This window comes from Equus quagga, chromosome 9 (genome assembly GCF_021613505.1).
Source record: "Equus quagga isolate Etosha38 chromosome 9, UCLA_HA_Equagga_1.0, whole genome shotgun sequence".
Taxonomy (NCBI): Eukaryota; Metazoa; Chordata; class Mammalia; order Perissodactyla; family Equidae; genus Equus; species Equus quagga.
In genome coordinates this window covers 65,774,522-65,793,159 of record NC_060275.1, presented here as the reverse complement: position 1 = coordinate 65,793,159, position 18,638 = coordinate 65,774,522, and the positions used below count along the sequence as shown (strand labels likewise).

Genomic DNA, 18,638 nt, shown 5'->3' with positions numbered 1-18,638 from the left:
GAATATATCGTTCCACTCTCTCCCAGCCTTACAGTTTCTGCTGAGAAATCTGCTGAAATCCTGATGGGGTTCCTTTGTCGGTTATTTTCTTCTGCCTTGCTGTCCTTAATATGTTTTCTTTGTCCTTGACTTTTGCCAGTTTTACTACTATATTTTGGAGAAGGTCTTTTTATGTTGATATAATTAGGAGTTCTATTATCTTATTTTACTTGTAGTTCCACCTCCTTCCCCAGGTTTGGGCAGTTCTCAGCTATTATTTCTTTGAACAAGCTTTCTGCTCCTTTCTCCCTCCCTTCTCCCTCTGGAATACCTATAATTCTTATGTTGCATTTCCTAATTGAGTCAGATATTTCTCAGAGAATTTCTTCATTTCTTTTTAGTCTTAGTTCTCTCTCCTCCTCCATCTGAAGCATTTCTATATTCCTATCCTCTGAATTGATAATTCTATCATCCATTATATCAGCTCTGTTACTTAAGAACTCCAGATTTTTCCTTATCTCATTCATTGTGGGTTTTTTTTTTTTTTGAGGAAGATTAGCCCTGAGCTAACATCTGCTGCCAATCCTCCTCTTTTTGCTGGGGAAGACTGGCCCTGAGCTAACATCTGTGCCCATCTTCCTCTACTTCATATGTGGGACGCCTACCACAGCATGGCATGCCAAGCAGTGCCATGTCCGCACCTGGGATCCAAACTGGCGAACCCCAGGCCGCCAAAGCAGAACGTGTGCACTTAACCTCTGCACCAGCAGGCTGGCCCCCATTGTGTTTTTCATCTCCAACATTTTTGATTGGTTTTTGTTTATAGTTTCAAACTCTTCTGTGAAGAATTCCCTCTGTTAATTTCATTGCTGATTTCGTTGAACTATCTTTCTGAATTTTCTTGTAACTCGTTGAGTTTTTTTATGATAGCCATTTTGAATTCCTTGTCATTTAGATTGTAGATTTCTGTGCCTTTAGGATTGATTTCTGGGTGTTTGCCTTTTTCCTTCTGGTTTGGAGTATTAATATATTTTTTATTATTTGATGGGGTTGATTCGTGCCATTGTGTGGTGATAGTATCTGGTCGCAGATTCCACCTGCCGCCACTGGAGGGCGGGCAGGAGCTGTGCGTTCTGAGCCCACTGTGATCCCTGGTTGCTGTGCCTGTCTGAGCCTGGGTCAGTCCTTGGGCCCACAGTGGCACTGTGGACTCTGCTACTGAATGGAAAAAAGATCACATGGGGGCTCAGGGTTGCTGCCACCTGCTCCCACAGTCCTGGTGAGACACGCTCCCCCCTTTGGGGCCTCAGTGATACCACAGGTATTTGTGGCAGCCAGGAGCTCATTCACCTGGGCACACAGATCTGCCACTTCCTCCTAGGTTGCGCCAGCCATTATGCTTGGTAGGCGGGGCCTTCCCACTGGGTCCGAGCCTGGGCCGTTCCCTGGGGTCTTCGGTGGCACTAGGGGCTCTCATACCAGATGGGAGAGTGATCACACAGGAGCTCAGGGTGGCTGTCACCTGCTCCTGCAGTCCTGCCAAGACGCGCTCCCACTCTCAGGGCCGCAGTGGTGGTGTGGGTGCTCCAGCTACAAGAACAGTCACACGCGTGCACAGGGCTGCTGGGGGGCCAGAGAGTTCATCCAGCTCCGCCACCTCCCCAGGGCAGTGCATCCCCCTTCAGGTGTGTATCTGTGCGCATCTCACAGGTGTCTTGTTGTGCTGTGTGGGTGTCCCCTGTGCATCAGTGAATGTCTATTTAGTTGTGGTTCCAAGGGGGAGAGACAAAGGGAACAGCTCACTCTGCCATGTTGCTGATGTCTTTATTTTGTTGAACATTTAATGTCCTTTTTGTTTCATTGCTCCACTGGGGCTGCCACAGCAAATGCCCACAAACCGGGAGGCTTCAAACCACAGGAATTTGTTCTCTCACGGTTCTGGAGGCCAGGAGTCTGCGATCCAGGTGTGGGCAGGGCCAGGCTCCCTCCAAAGGCTCTAGGAGAGGGTCCTTCCTGCCTCTTCCAGCTTCTTGGGGCCCCAGACATCCTTGACTTGTGGCCACATCACTCCAATCTCTCCTCCGTCTTCACATGGCCGTCTTCCCTCTGTATCTGAATATCTGTCTTCGTGTAAGGACACCTGTCATTGGATGAAGGGCCCACCCCACTCCAGTAGGACCTCATCTTAGCTGATTACATCTGTAAAGACCCTGTTTCAATTAAGATCACATTCACGGGTGCCGGGGTGAGGACTTGGACATACGTTTCTGGGAGACATAAGCATGCCCTAAGTGACTGGTCACCTCTCGATTCAGCATCTTTCTCCCCTAAACTGGGCAGAACACACACTGCCACGGTTTGCATCTCTGAACCTGTATTTTGAGTGGTCCTGTGTCTACATTCGTCCTGAGAGCCATTCATGTTTCTGATTACGGCCATTCAGGGCTGAGGGATGGCTTTCTCTTGTCACACACTCTGTGATGCCTTAAATGCTTATTTCCAAGCAGTAGGGGCACCTCCCTGGGTCCCGAGGCCATGTGGCCAAAGTCTTCCATTCCCACTTGGCCTTGAAGCATGGTCCTGGAGAAGGCCACGGGTTGTCCATCTTTCCACAGTGACCCATCCGGCGAGGAGACGCTCAGTGTGCAGGCCCCCTACTGCATCACCAGCTGGGTGGGCGAGGCTGTGGGTCTGTCCACTGCTTGGGGCCTGGGTGTCGCTGAGCCCACCCTGCTGAAGACCTTCAAGTCCTTCTTGGTAGACTTCACACTGCCCCCCAGCGAGGTCCGCGGGGAGCAGACCAAGATCCCGCTCAGCATCTACAACTACATGGGCACCTGTGCCGAGATACTGAAACCTCCCCTGACAGCCTTCCCTGTTCTGGAGTCGGGGCAGCATCCATGGTGTCAGGAGGCGGGGGTGGGATGGGGTCATCCTGAAGGGGCAGCATCTGCGATACTGGGGAGGCAGGGATGCGATGGGGTCAGTTTTAATTCACCAGCCATCTAAGTTGGGGCTGGGTGGGGATGCGTGCATGGGGTGGGGAGGAGTCAGGGGTGACAGATGTGATGGAGCCACTGTCTCTGAGTCCTGGCCTGCACGGTGTGGTGGGACATGTATTACACGTAATGCCATGGAGCAGAGGTTGGCAAACTTTCTCTGTAAAGGGCCAGATAGTAAATATTCAGTCTTTGCCAGCCAGATGGTCTCTGTCGGAGCTACGCAACTTGGCTGTTGTAGCGGGAAAGCAGCCGTAGATGATGCATACATGAGTGGGCGTGACGGGGAGCCCATAAATTTTCATTTCCAGACACTGAAATTTGAACTTTATATAATTTTCATGTGTCACAGAATATCTTTCTTCTTTTGATTTTTATTTCCCCCAATCACTTAAAAACTGTAAAAACCATTCTTAGCTCCCTGGCCTTACAGAAATGCGTGATGGGTCAGATTTGGGTCATGTTGTGCCTACACTGGACACAGAGGCAGGAAATCCTGGAGGTCAAGAGAGTGGGAGCTCTGAATCCAGTTTCTACTTACAAGCTCCCCGACCTTGGCCGAGATATTCAACCTGATGGTATGTCGGTTTGCACGGACGTCAGGGAGAGGGGGGCCCGCCCGTGGTTAGAGTGTGAGTGGGTTAATGCGTGTAGGTGCTCAGAACAGTGACCACGGACGTCCCGCGGACCTTGCTGGTGCTGTTATGGGGGGTTCTGTGCCTGCAGGGGCCATGCAGTGGGACCCTGGCTCCCTCTCAGAGGCAGTAAAAAAGGCTACCGTCTCAGTTTGTTGTGGCTGCTATAACCAGGTAGCACAAACTGGGTAGCTGAAAACAATAGAAATTTCTTCTCTCCTGTTTCCAGAGGCCAGAGTCCAAGGCCAGGGTGTGGGTGGGGCTGGCTCCTTCTGGAGGCTCTGAGAGAGGGTCTGCAGGCTGCTCTCCTGGCTGCTGGCAGCTTCCGGCAACCCTTGGCGATCCTGGGCTTGCGGCTGCATCACTCCCATCTCTGCCTCCGTCTCCACATGGCCTTTTTCCCTCCGTGTCTTCACCTCGTCTTCCCTCTGTGAATGTCTCTGAGTCCACATTTCCTCTTATAAAGATCCCAGTCATGTTGAATTAGGGTTCACCCTATTGACCTCATCGTAACTTGACGACATCTATAGAGACGCTATTTCGAAACAAGGTCCCATTTACAGGTACTGGTGTTAGGACTTCAGTGTATCTTTTGGGAGGACACAATTTAACCCACAACAGCTCCCCTGGGGAGGTGGGACTGGGGGTGACTTTGGAGGCTGGAGGGGATTTCAGATTCTGGTGATGTGGAGGGATGGAAGGCAAGGTGGAGGGACCCTTGAGAACGCAGATCAGGTGGGGGCACAATGGGGAGGTGGTATTTGGGGGGCCTGTGCATCGTGCAGCTCAGGGAGGCCAGGGGCACCTGTCCTCCCCACCCTTGTCATCTTCGCGCACTGTCTCAGCCTGGGTATCCGATCGTGAGTGGAGGGAGGGAGGGGAGAAGGCTGACCATGCTTAGGGGCAGCCATCAGGGGTGGGGGTTGGGGGCCGAGGCGGCGGGTAGAGGGGTGACCGGGGGGCAGGGTCAGGAGTCCGACTGGAGCGAGGCTGCTCTCTGCAGGTCGACCCAGACGTCCAGCCACAGGTCTTAGCCTCACTCTGGCCAGCTGGGTGCTGGGGACATGGCTGACATCCTCCTGGCCCTGCCTGTGTGCATGGGGACCCCCAGGGCCGCTGGCTCGTTCCACGCCAAGGGCAGAAGATGTGAGCTGCAGCCCCAGACCAAAGACACCATGGAAACCAAGAGACTTCACCCCAGAAAACCAGATTTCCTTTTTCTTGAAAACTGAAGGGCCAGGGAGTGGATGGAAGGGCACCGAGGCTGCTGGGTGGTGGCGGTCCTGGGTAGAGGCCGTGCAGCCCCCACAACCCGGCTGTCATGTCAGCACATCCATTCCTCGCCGCCCCAGAAGAGCCCCTGGGCTTTAGCTTAGTGATTCCTTTCACTGGCTCATTTTGCCTCAGTCTCCCTATCTGTAAACTGGGTGTGAGAGCTCAACCTGGCCCCGCTCGCCCTCACAGGCTGCTCTGTGGGACAGGAGGGAGAGAGATCCCGGGCCCCTCGTGCGTCTTGAAGGGATGGCGACTACGCCCTGTGGTCATTTCCGAGCCTGGCCCGGGGCTGGGGACAGCAGTGTCCTGAGTCCCAGCTCAGAGGGGACCTTATAGCAAACGCTTTACTCCTTTTTTCTGTCGTAAATTCTGTGGCGCCACCGAATGGTTGGGTCTCCCCAAGAAGACGTTGTGTGTAATGACGGTGGCAGTCTCGAGGCCAGTCAAGGACTCTGGCTTTGCCGTCTGCTTGGCACAGTGCAAGGTTGGTGCTGGTCTTTGCATCTGACTTCCTGATGCTTATTTGACTCTGTACAAGAGCCACACGTAATGGACTGTCACATGCGAGCTTCTTGTTCCTTGGGTCTTTAATTAAAGGAAAATGTCAACTGGAGAAAAATGTGGTCACCGTAGGTTCCAGAATAGAAACGAGACACCCAGAGGCCATAGAAAGGAATTCCTGGGTGTAAAATATGGGTGATTCTTTCATTGTCGCTCAAAGCAATCACCGAAGTCCCTGCTGTGTGCTGGGCCTTGTGCAGGCATCAGAAGACCCTGGCACCCAGGACGTGGGGTGCCCCCGTGGCCAGGCTTGGAGCTCTGACACCCCAAACCCGGCTTTCTTGGACACATATCTCTGTGGCTGGCCCTGGGCTGACTATTTTACCTGCATCATTGTCAAGTGCTTGCATGAGCCGAGGATAGAGAGGCTGTGATGGAATCGTTCCTGGATGGGAGGCTCAGAGGTGCACTGTCACACGTCCGTGGACCCCCAGGGAGTGGATGGCAGAGCTGTGTTAGAGCTGGATGTCTACAGAGGGCTAGGGAAGGCCCAAGAAGTGGCAGCTCCCCTGAATGTGGGAGTCTTTGGGCAAAGTTTAAGCCAGCACCAGGGCCTGGAAGGGCATTCCTGGAAGAGACAACGGTATGCACAAGCAACAGAGGTGAGAGGAGCTTGGCCTGTCCCGGGAATTGCCCATGACACAGTCTGGCTGGATTTGAGGGTCTGGTGGAGAGGTGGGAAAGCAGAAGGCGAGGGGGAGATCAGAGGCTCCCATAGTCATCTGAGTGGGAGCTGCTGTGGCGCGAACCAAGGCAGTGGCCATGGGCTGGTCTGGAGGGGGCCAAGCGGGACATGTGCGACAGGGTCAGAGCCGTCAGCCAGGATCAGTGCCCCAAAGCCCAGCACCTTTATGATCGTCCTTTGCTGTTCCTTTTGTATAGCTTATGGCTGGGAGGAATAGGACCGCAGTTTTAAAAAGCCTGAGTAAGTACAGACGGACCCCTGATCTGGAGGGCGCCCCTCAAGGGAGGCCCCCGAATCTGCAGGCAGGACCCCCAGGTGCCGTTTCAGCTCCAAGCACATGCTGGCTGCTGGCTTCTCAGGTGGAAGGACGCAAGCCCTGCCAGGCAGCGTGTGTTCAGGGATGGCCACACGGCGACTTGGGGAGCGCCCTGCCCTGCGCCGGCCCTGCGGCTCCAGGAGACAGGCTGTCCAGCTCCTTGGCACGCACAGCAGGTTGTTCTACGCCGGACCTGGAAATGTGTCTCGCTGACACTTGGCTCTTGAGTCTCTTCTTGCCTTTTTGGAAGAACTTTCTGGAAGAATGCCATCTTGCGAGTGAGGTGGGAGCCCCTGAAGCACCCTGTACCTCCGTTTGCACTCAGGTGTGGCCAGGCCTGTCCTTGGGCAGGATTTAGATTGTCTGTCATGCTTGCCGTTATAGATTCCCCTGTCTTTCCCTCCACTGCACACCTGGGTGAGTGTGTGGCTTGGCGCGGGCGCTCTGAGGCCTGGGGCCCCCTGGTGTCTTGTTCAGCTGTTTCTTTAGCTCCCGGCGGGGCCTCTGCACTCACTGCATGCTTCATATGTGCTGGCTGGACATATGGACATGGAGCAAAGAACCTGTTCCAGATGGGCTCACGTGCACACATATGCATACAGAGACACGAGTGTGCAGTGCACTCGTATGTACACGGCCATGCTTACACACGTGCACAGACACTAGTTTTCACACGCATGCGCTCACACATCATGCTCACATACCTGAATGCACGTGTGTATGCGCGTGCCATGCTTGTGCACATGCACATAGGCATGCACACAGAAGCTTATGTGCACGGCTCACATATTCACTCTGGGCCTCAGTGGTTAGAGAGAGGTCAGAGGAAGTGCTCTGCTGGCCTCTAGGGGGAGTGGTGCCTCCCATCTGACACTCCAGGGTGGATGTGGCAGGGGAGACTGCCCTTGAACTGACCTTGGTCCCAATGAGGATCTGGACCTGTGGGGGTTTGGGAGGCTGAGGGAAGGAGGGGGCTCCCAGCGGAGTGATGTGAGGAGTTCATTCTGATCAGAAATGGACGGCGCCCTTGAAGGAGACTGTGGCTCTTAGAGAGGGCAGACAAGGTGGGTGGTGTTGGGTGGGCGGTGTGGTGCCCAGATTCCAGGCACCATATGCACATGCCACTCTCTGCAGGTGTACATGAAGATCTCGGTTCCCAAGGGTGTCCGATTTGTCGGGCATCCTGGCAGATGCCATCTGACCAAGAAGATGTGCATGATCCCCGGGGAGGCTGAGCCCAACTGGGTGGTTCTGTCCTTCAGCGACCTGGGGATCAGCAACATCACAGGTGAGGGCCCCATGCATCTTTGGGCATCCTTCCCCCGCCGGCTACCAAGAAGTCCAGGCGCTGACCCCGGTGGGTGAGGGGTGGGTAGGGCAGGAAGTGAGGTCAGGACCATCTTGAGGGACAGGCTAGTAGCTGAGGATGCAGACCAGAGGGAGTGGTCAAGAGGTAGGAGGAGGCGGGGGTGGGGTCTGGGGCCTCACCTTGAGGGACTGGGCTGATAAACTGCCAAACCAATGGAGCACGCATGTTTGCATAGTGCACACAAATGCATGCACAAAAATGCACATGCATACTTGTGCACACACGGAACACAGACAAACATGCAGCACAGACATGTACACACACAAGCATATGCACAGACACGCATGCACGGACACACATATGCACACATGCACCCTTGGGACAAGGGTTGGGGGGACAGCTCCACCCTGGTGGGGACCTGTTCTGAGAGCAAGCACTGAGCGCTCAGATCCCCACAGCTGAAGCGCTGGCGTTTGGAGAAACGAGCTGCTGCCGAGATGTGAAGTCAGTCAGACACGTGGAGGAGGATCCCGCCGACAGGAGGGGCCCCGTTGGGAGGGATCACGTCAGACACAGCGTGCTGGTTGAGGTAAGCCTACATCCTCCCTGGCGGCACTTGGCCAGGGCCCGATTCCCTCAACCGTGAGGCAGGGGTCCAGCTGGAGTGTGTGGTCCCTGCCTGAGCCAGGGCCAGGGCAGCCCCCATGGGTCCCTCCAGGGCTTAGCTCAGGCGAGGGGGGTTCCTTGCTGGAGGACCGCGGCATCCAGGCCCTCTCCGCAGTGCAGGGCAGGCTTTAGTGAAGCAGCCTGCGACCCTCAAGGGCTGCAGAGAGGTGGCCCCCCCGCCTGCCGGTTGGCCATCTTGGAGGGGGCGTGCCTCTGTGTGTGCACTCCCTGTTGGTCGCAGGCAGTTGTAGGCACTGTGACCCAGCATTTCGAGGGTTGTCCTTGGAATGCGTGTGCAGGAGGGACAGAGAACCTGCAGCAGAGGGGCCAGGCGTCCAGCCCTTGTAGACCCCCGGCTGTGAATCCCAAATCTATCACTTTTGCGTGGGGCTGGGCGAGTGTCTTGGTGTTTCCACCCTGCTGTGTAAGACAGGTGCGCTCACGCTCAGCCCACAGTGTGCGGAGGGCCGGAGAGAAGGCTCGCGATGCCTCACAGCGCCGGGCACGCGATAGCAGTGATGCCCATCTTGTCGGGGCTGCTCGGAAGCCTCGGAGCTCAGATGCTGCACCCAGAGCACCCGGCAGACACGATGAAGGTCCTCGCAGCGGCCAGAGCATCCGCCCCTCTCCAGTGGCCCAGCTGCAAACAGCTGTCCTCACTGCCGCCTGCGCTCTGGCGATGCTGAGCCAACGGTCTCCAGCAGCACCTGGAGTCACACGCACAGGGCAGAACCCGGAGGTGGACAGGCCCTAGCTGCCGCGTCGTTGACGTGATGTGATGGATTCACATGTCATGGGCGAGGAATGCGGTCTCCCCGAGCCAGCAGCGTGGGATGGCCTTGACAGGAAGTGCAGAGAGCCCTGGCGCCCTCGGCTCGGCGGAGCGCACCCCCTGGGCCGCAGCCTGCCTCCCGTGGCGTGGCCGAGGCAGCAGTGGCCCCACAGAGCAGCTGGCCAGGCGGCCCAGAGCTCGCGCCTCCTTTGTCTGCGGAGGGGCTTTCCAAGTGTGCAGAGAGGGCCTCTCTGGGGCCTCCTGTCCCCGGCCTTTCCTCCCGTTCACGCCACTCAGCAGTCTCCTTGCAGCATCCTGGGTCCAGCTTTGTACCGACAGAAGGTATGGTCTGGCTAGAGCAGCAGAAAACTGGAAAAACTTGAAAATATCTGGGCAAAAAATGAAGCGTGAATGAGAAAAATGGATTTATGAAACGAGGCGCTGGGTGTGCGGCTTGATAAAGTGGGGAGACCCTCCTGCCTCAACCGGGGGAGAGCTCCGGGCGCGGGGTTCGCTTGCTCGGTGGGTTATCCGTGGACCCTCACAAGACGCTGTGCGGCTCCTGCAAGGGAGGATGCTGCAGGGGACAGAGATGCCTCTCCTCAGAGGCACATGGCAGGGCAGTAGGTGATGGCCATGCCCGGTCACAGGCGCTGTACCAGGCGGGGGAGGAGCCGACGCCAGCCTGCCTGGCTCCCTAGCCCCCCGGGGGACTGCGACCCTCTGCACCTCTGCTGAAAGGTTGAGAGCCTTCGAACACCCCACCATGTCTCAGGGAAGTTCACAGGAGAGAGGAGGAGCTGACCGACTTCCGAGCTGGGAGGAGAGCCCGGTGGGCGTCATGAGTGTGGCCGGAGGCCTGTCGTTGGCCGCGGGCCGGCTCTGGAGGGAGGGCCCTGGGTTCCGACCAGAATCGCAGGACGGTTAAATGAGTGTGTACTGGGCCCCATGTGCTGAAGACACGTGAGCCGTTGTCATGGGGCATTTATGACGGTCCACGGGGATGCGCTTTCCGCTTTAGGAATGTCCGTCAGCTGGTGAGTGGACAGTGGCGCAGTAGCCACAGTCCCCAGTGCGGTGGGGCGTGACTCAGCTGCGGTGAGCACTGGAGCCCTGGCACACGCTGCGATGTGAATGGACCTCAGAAACCTCATGCTGAGTGAGAGAAGCCAGACACAGCATGTGATCCGTATGGCAAATGTCCAGAACAAGCACGTCCACAGAGCAGACAGGACAGAGGCACTGGGATGTGCTACAAGGTTGCAGAAAAGTCCTGCTGGAGGCTGCAGTGGTGACATCATGCAGGGACCACGTTCTGGAACCTGGCCAGGAGCCAGCGTGACCCAGGAGCAGCTGAAAGCCAGGGCATCGTGGGGAAGAAGGGCACAGGAGAGAGGCCGGCGCCAGGGTCCCTGGGAGCAGAGCTGGCAGAGGAGAAGGGGCCTGGCAGCCGTGAGCAGCCCCACTGGCTGCTTCTGAGGCTCTTCTGAGGGATGCGTGTCCAGGAAGCCCTGGATGGACAGAGGGCCGTGCTCACCACCAGCAGAAGGGCTCAGGGTCTGTCTCTGTGGATTTGCCTATTGTGGCCATTTCATATAAGTGGAATCATACACTATGTGATCTTTCATGTCTGGCATTTTTCACTCAGCCTAAGGCTTTTCTTTTTTTTTTTTTAGGAAGATTGGCCCTGAGCTAACATCTGTTGCCAATCCTCCTCTTTTTTTCTGCTCTAAAGACCCAGTACATAGTTGTGTATCTTAGTTGTAGGTCATTCTTGGTCTTCTATGTAGGATGCTGCCACAGCATGACTGATGAATGGTGTGTAGGTCTGCACCTGAGACCCGAACTAGCAAACCCTAGGCTGCCAAAGCAGAGCCTGCAGACTTAACCACGTGGCCACAGGGCTGGCCTCCAGCCCAGTGATTTTGAGTTGCATCCACATTGTAGCATGTGTCAGCGCTTCATTCCTTTTAGTGGCTGTATAATATTCCATTGTATGGATATACCACATTTTGTTTGTCCATTCATTTGTGATGGACATCTGGGTTATGAATCATTTTTATGATTGTGCAGCTGTCAAAAGCCACTGTGGCCAGGTGCTGGCCAGTGACCCCAACCCTTTCCCCAGTGAGGGGCTGAGCTGGTCAATCAGGGCAGTACTGACGCCTAAGCAAAACTTCCAAGGCTCTCCCTGGAGCCTGTGGCTGAGCAAATGGCCTGTGCGCTCCACGTGGGGCCTGCCAGTGGCTGGTGAACAGCTCAGCGTCTTCCAGAAGGGTGTGCTTGGCCTCTCAGCTGCCGGCCATGGCAGCTTTGCTGAAGGATTGCCAGCGAGGTGCTCAGGGTGGGTGTCAGGTGGTGGCTGTGGGTGAGGCAGAACGCCGGTGCAGACCGCCACGCAGGATCCTGGGTTGGTACAGGAAGTGGACGTGCTTCAGACAGGTGCCTCCTGGACTCATCCGTACAGACACAGGAGGGATGAGGCCCTTCTTTGCAGCCTCAACGGAGGGCCTGGGGGTGGGGCGGAAGAAGGGGGATGAGAGACTAGGACAAGAGCTGACTGCTTGGAAGCACTGAGGAGACGCCAGGCCCTGTCTGAAGTACACCCAACCCCCCATCACAGGAGGGCCATGTCTTCATCACCCTCCTCTAGAAATGAAAAAACAGAGGCCCAGAGAGGTTAAGTGAGCGGATCCAGGTCACCCAGCAAAAAATGGGTATTATTAGTCAGAAGTTCTCCAGAAACAAAACCAAGAGACTTATTATAAGGAATTGGCTCACATGATTAAGGAGACTGAGATGTCCCACCATCTGCCATCTTCAAGCTGGAGACCCAGGAGAGCTGGTGGTGTCATTCAAAGCCCTGAGAACTAGGAGCACTGGGGCCGAGAAGATCAATGTTCCAGCTCAGGCAGTGGGGCAGAGAGAAAGCCCCCTTCTCCACCTTTTGTTCTGTTCAGGCCCTCAGTGGACTGGATGAGCCCAACCCAATGGAGAGGCCCACCCATCTGCTTTACTCAGTCCACCCATTCAAATGCTGACCTCTTCCAGAAACATCCTCACAGAAAGAAGCTTTCAGCAGGTATCTGGGCATCCTGTGGCTCCCTCAAGTTGACACAAAATGCACCATCACAGCGGGGAAGCGGGGACCCCAGGGAGCCACCTGGCTGCAGTGACCATGTACTAACCCTTTGAGGTCTGACCTAAGGACAAGGTGGCCACAGCGTTCCAGTTTGGGGAGGCTGCTGAAAAAGGTCTGGAAAAGCAAAAGCCCCACAGGGGCCGTTCTGGTCAGACAGACCCCCCAAGGTGTATCGGGTTAAGTTCCGGGCTCCCTCTTTAAGAGAACAAGCCGGCTGTCGTCTGTTATTTGGGAGACGTTGTGGAAGGGGCAGAAGCAGGAGCATGCATGGAAGAGACAGGAGACAAGGGATGCGACAGACAGCGAGACAGAGCCCCCTGCTTGGCAGAACTGGGCACCCCTTCTCCATGTTCACGGACGTCAGATGGGGCCTCGGAGCCTGGCAGCCTTTGCGTCATAGTGTTCCCTGCCCAGGGGGAGAAGCAGGCTGGGAGCCGGGAGGAAGGGGCGCAGGGAGGGCGGGGTGGGGGTGTGGGAAGCATGACAAGTCTGGGAATGGTTGGTGAGTTCCTTTGACTGGAGCTGGAGAAGGGGGAGTGAGCCTCAGTTTCTCCTCCTGGGCCTGGGTAGGTGGCCCAGTCCTTCTCTTTGCACCTGTGACTTGGCATCACCCTGTGGAGTCCAGACTCAGAACCACTCCCCCGCACCGACTGCCCCCGCCTCAGCACACGGTTCTCCCCGTTTCTGCTTCAGCCCGAGGGAGCTTCCCGTGCGTACAGCTACAGCACTTTCTTCTGTCCCAACGCGGAGTCCCCGCACCCAGCCTGCCAAGGAAGGGCTGCCTGGCTGGGTCCTTCCTCGCGCTGTTTCAGCTCTCTTGCTGCTAAGTGGACACCCACCCTCCTTGGGGGCTGAGGACACAGCGGCGGAGAACTGAGATGTCCTGTGTGGGGACAGTCATAAACCAGAGTGAGGGCCAGGCATCCGCCATGTAGGAAGGGAACGCACAGACTGCAGGCTGTGGCGCTGATGAGAAGAGAGCGCTGTCAGGAGGAGGCCTGTCCGCGGGGCCCTGGGCTCTGCAGAAGGCAAGGCTTAGTGTCACTTCAGCAGAAAGCTGTGGGAATGAGAGTGGCCCAGAACACTGATGCGACAGAGGAGGACGTGGGAATTAAGGTGGGTTCCGGGAGCTTTAGGATCCAGGGTCCGCCTCAATCCCCTGAAATCGACATTATACCTGCACATGACCCACGAACAGGAAGTGGGTACGCAAGGAGAGTGCCCAGTGGGCGCAGTGGCCAGGGAAGGGCTGGTCCACGCCTCTGCCTTGGTGGCGTCTGGGGAATGCTGGGAAGAACGGGAGCCCTGGCTGCCTGAGGAAGGGCTGCCCCTTCCCCGCCCAGCCCCTCCCCGAGGAGCTGTCCAGCTCACAGCTCGGCGGGGCTGGCATGGGACAGTCACCTAGCGGGCTTTGCCAAGAGGTGGGGCTGAGGATCTGAGCTGGAGTCCCTGGGTGATGCTGACCCCCTGGGAGAACCCCCTCCTGTTGTCAAGGTGTTCAGCGTGATGGGTCCCCGATCCACAGCATACTCTGGACACAGGCTTCTCCTTGACATGTTTTCTGCTTTTTTCATTCAATGGCAATGCATTGCATATATGCTTAAATGATATTTGATAAAGGTGCAAAAGCAATTCAGTGGAGGAAGGAGAGCCTTCTCAACAAATGGTGTTGGAGCCATTGCGCATCTATTGGCATAAACATGAGCTTCAACCTAAAAATCACACCTGATACAAGAATGAGCTCAAAATGGGTCATGCACCTACATGGAAAACTAGAAAACTTTTAGAACAAAACGTGGGAGAAAATCTTTGGGATCTAGGGCCAGGTAAAGAGTTCTTAGACATGACACCAAAAACTATGATCCGTAAAAGGAAACACTGGTAAACAACCTCACTGAAATGAAAACCTTTTCCTCTGCAGAAGATGCTGTTAAGAGGAGGAAATACAAGATACAGACTGGGAGAAAATATTTTCAAACCCAGATCTGACAAAGGACTAGTATCTAGAATACAGACGATCCGTGACACAATGGTTCGACTTATGAGTTTTTGACTTTACAGTGGTGCAAAAGCGATAGGCATTCCTTAGAAAACATACTTTGAATTTTGGATTTTGGTCTTCTCCATGGGGCTGGTGATATGTGGTGCGATCCTGTCTCGTGATGCTGGGCAGCGGCAGCTGCACAGCTCCTGTCGCCACACGATCATGAGGTGAATGACCGATACACCGACAGCCATGCTGTTTGTCACTTTCAGTACAGGATTCAATACGCCATGTGAGGTGTTTAACACTTTATTATAAAGTAGGCTTTGTGTAGATGAGTTTGCCCAACTGTAGCCTCATGTAAGTGTTCTGAGCTCATTTCAGGTGGTCTAGGCTAAACTATGGTGTTCGGTAGGCTAGGTGTATTTAGTGCATTTTTGACTTACGATATTTTCTACTTACATGAGTTTATTGGATGTTACTCCATCGTAAGTCAAGGAAGATCTGTATCTAAAGAGCTCTCAAAATTCAACCGTAAATAAAGCAAACAATTCACTTAGAAAATGGGCAAAAAGAAATAAACAGTTCATCAAAGAAGATGGCAAATAAGCACATGAAAAGATGCTCAACATTGTCAGCCATTAGAGAAATGCAAGTTGAAACACGATGAGTTACAAATACACACCTACCAGAATGACTAAAATAAAAAGTAGCACAACACCTAAAGATGGCCAGGACGAGGAGGAACTGGATCACTCGCACGTCCTGGTGGGAATGTAAATTGGTACAGCCCCTGCTAGTGGTTTCTGAAAACAGTTTGATGGTTAAGAAACTAAACGTGCCACCAGCATACCACCCAGCAATTGCACTCCTCGGCATTTATCCCGGAGAAATGAAGATGTGTTCAAACAGAAACATGTACACAAATGTTCACGTCCACTGTGTTTGTAATAGCCCCAAACTAGAAACAGCCCTGATGTCCTTCAGCGGGTGAGTGGTTAAACAAATTGTGCTGCATCCATACCTTGGAATACTACTCAGCGATAAAAAGGAACAAACTATTGGTACACGCAACAGCTTGGATGAAGAGGATTGAGGGAAAAAAAACCAATCCTAAAAGGGTACATAAATTATTCCGTTTATATGACATTTTCAAAATGACAGAATTTTAGAAATGAAGTCATATTAGTGGTTGCTGGGGGGAGGGGGAGGGAAGGGTGTGGGTGATAAAAAGGAGAAATCTGGGTGAGATCAGTGGACGGTATCAATGTCAGTATCAGTATTGTGCCACTGTACTTGAATTTTGCAAGATGTTACCATTGGGGGAAACTGAGTCAAGAGTACAAAGATTTCTCGGTATTATTTCTTATAGTCACATGTGAATCCACAACTATCTCAGTAAAATTTAAATTGAAAGCATTTTTAAAAAGCAATAAATGTGTACAAATACTGTATGGCCCCACCTCTAGGAGGTACCTAGAGTAATCAAAGTCATGGCGACAGAAAGTAGAATGGTGGTTGCCAGGGGCCGTGGGAGAGAGAAACAGGGATTGATTGTTTAATGGCTTTCAGTTTAGTGAGCTGGAAAGAGTTCTGGAGATGGATGGTGGTGATGTTTGCACAGTATGAGTGCATTTAATATCACTGAACGGTATACTTAAAAATAGTTAAGATGGCAAATTTTACGTTATGTTTATTTTACCACAATAAAAAAAATGGGGGAGTCTGGCCCTGTGGCCGAGTGGTTAAGTCCGCACATTCTGCTTTGGCGGCCCGGGGTTTCGCCGGTTCGGATGCTGGGTGTGGGTATGGCACCGCTCATCGGGCCACGCTGAGGCGGCGTCCCACATGCCACAACCAGAGGTGCTCACAGCTAGAATGGGTACTGGAGGCTTTGGGGAGAAGAAGAAGAAAAATAAAAGATTGGCAACAGATGTTAGCACAGGTGCCAATCTTTAAAAAAAAAAAAATGGGAAAAGGAAAAGCAATACCGTGTATCAGAGGAAATTTAGACAGATGAAAAGAAGGAAAACTTCGTCCCGTGATTCACATCCAAAGGTGAATTCTTTTGACATTTTGTTGTATTTGCTTTCGTAGGATTGATTGTTGTTTGTTTAAACACAGTTTTAACTCATGAGCTCTATAATTTTACATCCTACCCTTTTCAGTGAACATATTCTGAGTGCTATTCCTTGCTGTGGTAAAGCCTTCATAAACAGCGTTTCAGAACAGCTCCAGCATGTTCCATCAGATGACCGCTCCATAATTTGACCATTATAGAACATTGGGAAACATTGTTGGAACATTTGTATGCTGTTTCTATTTTGTATATCATAATTAATACGAGGCTGGATATATTTGTATTTGAAGCAGTCAGTAACATTTTTAACATGTTTATTGGGATATAAGTGACATACAATAAAGCACACATATTTTAAGTGTACAGTTTGATGTTTTGACATACGTGTACCTCTGTGAAAGCATCACCACAATTAAGATAATGAAGATTTCCATTAACTCCAAAAGTCATGCCCCTTCGGAATCCCTCATCTGTGTCTACCCTTGTCATTAGGGAACCACCGATCTGCTTTCTCTCTATATAGATTACTTTACACTTTCTAGAATTGTATGAATGTACTCATACAGAGTGTACTCTCATCACCCTGTTTCCTTCACTCACCGTAATAATTTCGAGATTCATCCATGTTGTTGTATCAATCACGCAGTCATCTTAAGGCTGATTGGGATTCCATTGACCGGATGCATCACACTTCGTTTATCCAGTCACCTGTTGACGGACGTTTGAGTTACTTCCAGTTTGGGGCTATTTCAAACAACGCTGCTGTTGGCATTCCTGTACAGGTGTTTGTGTGGGTGATATGTTTTGCTTTCTCTTGGGTCACTGCCTAGGAACAGAACAGCTAAGGCATATGGTTGCATGTAGGTATATGTATGTTTAACTTTTTTTTTTTTTTAAAGATTTTTTTTATTTTTTCCTTTTTCTCCCCAAAGCCCCCCAGTACATAGTTGTATATTCTTCGTTGTGGGTCCTTCTAGTTGTAGTATGTGGGACGCTGCCTCAGCGTGGTTTGATGAGCAGTGCCATGTCCGTGCCCAGGATTCGAACCAACGAAACACTGGGCCGCCTGCAGCGGAGCGCACAGACTTAATCACTCGGCCACGGGGCCAGCCCCTGTATGTTTAACTTTTTAAGACACTGTCAAACTGTTTCCCGAAGTGTTGTACCCGTGTGCCTCCCCACCGGCAGTGGAGGACGGGCAGTTCCACACCGTCTTCACCGACACTTGGTGTGTTATCAGTCTGTTTAATTTTAGCCGTTCTAATAAATATCTAGTGGTATCTCATTGTGGTTTTGATTTGTATTTCCAGCATGACCAATGATGTTATCCATCTTTTCACGTGCTTATTTGCTGTTATATCTTTTTTGGTGAAGTGTCTGTTCAGCTCTTTTAACCTTTTTTGAATTGAGTTGTTTATTTTTATTGAGTTTTGAGAGTTTTTAAAATATATTCTGGATACAAGTCCTATACCGGATACATGCTTTGCGGAGATATTTCTTGCAGTCTGTGGCTTGTCTTTTCAATCTCCTAATGGTGTCTTTCAAAGATGAGAGGTTTTTAATTTTGATGGGGTCCACTTCATCAATGTTTCCTTTATGGATTATGCTTTTGTTGTTGCATCTGAGAAATCTGTGGCAACCTCTACCTTTTCTTTTCAAACTTCTTTACATTTATCAATGGCTGTGACCTATTCAGAGTTCATTTGGGGACCAGGTTACGTATGGATCATGGTTCATTTTTCTGCATCTGGACGGATCTTCGAGCACAATTTATGGAAGAGACTTTCCTTTCTCTATTGAGTTGCCTTAGCACCTTTGTCGGTCCATTTCTGGGCTTCCTGTCCTGTCCCACCGTGTGTCGTCTGTGCCGCACCGGCGCTGCCCGGCTGTGGTCGCTGTAGCTCAGAGTGAGTCTCACCATCAGGTGGTGTGGTCCTCCAACTTGGCTCTTCTTTATCCACGCCATTTTGGCTCTTCTAGGTCCTTTGCATTTCCACATAAATTCTGCCGTCGGCTGTGCCGTTTCCCCAGAGGACGCTGCTGGACTTGGTTGGGGCTGCATCTACTCTGCAGATCAGTCTGGGGAATAAGGAGCATCTCCGCAATGTGGTCTTCCGACCAAGGGACGCGGTCGAGCTCTCCGTTGATCTGGGTCGGCTTTAGTTGCGCTGGTGGTTTGTGGTTTCCAGCTACAGGTCTTGTGCGTCTGGTGCGGGATTTGTCCCTGTGAACGTT

General features: G+C 52.7%; 1 protein-coding gene across 1 annotated transcript in view; it reads left to right on the top strand.

Annotated features, from left to right (window-relative positions):
- The first annotated feature begins 1,811 nt into the window (after positions 1 to 1,811).
- Positions 1,812 to 18,638, top strand: part of CPAMD8 (C3 and PZP like alpha-2-macroglobulin domain containing 8) — a 37,105-nt gene continuing 20,278 nt past the window's right edge. The window contains 5 exon segments of the mRNA XM_046671198.1: positions 1,812 to 2,818; positions 5,846 to 5,853; positions 7,585 to 7,738; positions 8,218 to 8,348; positions 13,033 to 13,088. Of these exon segments, the coding sequence (XP_046527154.1) occupies positions 2,554 to 2,818; positions 5,846 to 5,853; positions 7,585 to 7,738; positions 8,218 to 8,348; positions 13,033 to 13,088 (614 nt within the window). The 5' untranslated portion in view covers positions 1,812 to 2,553.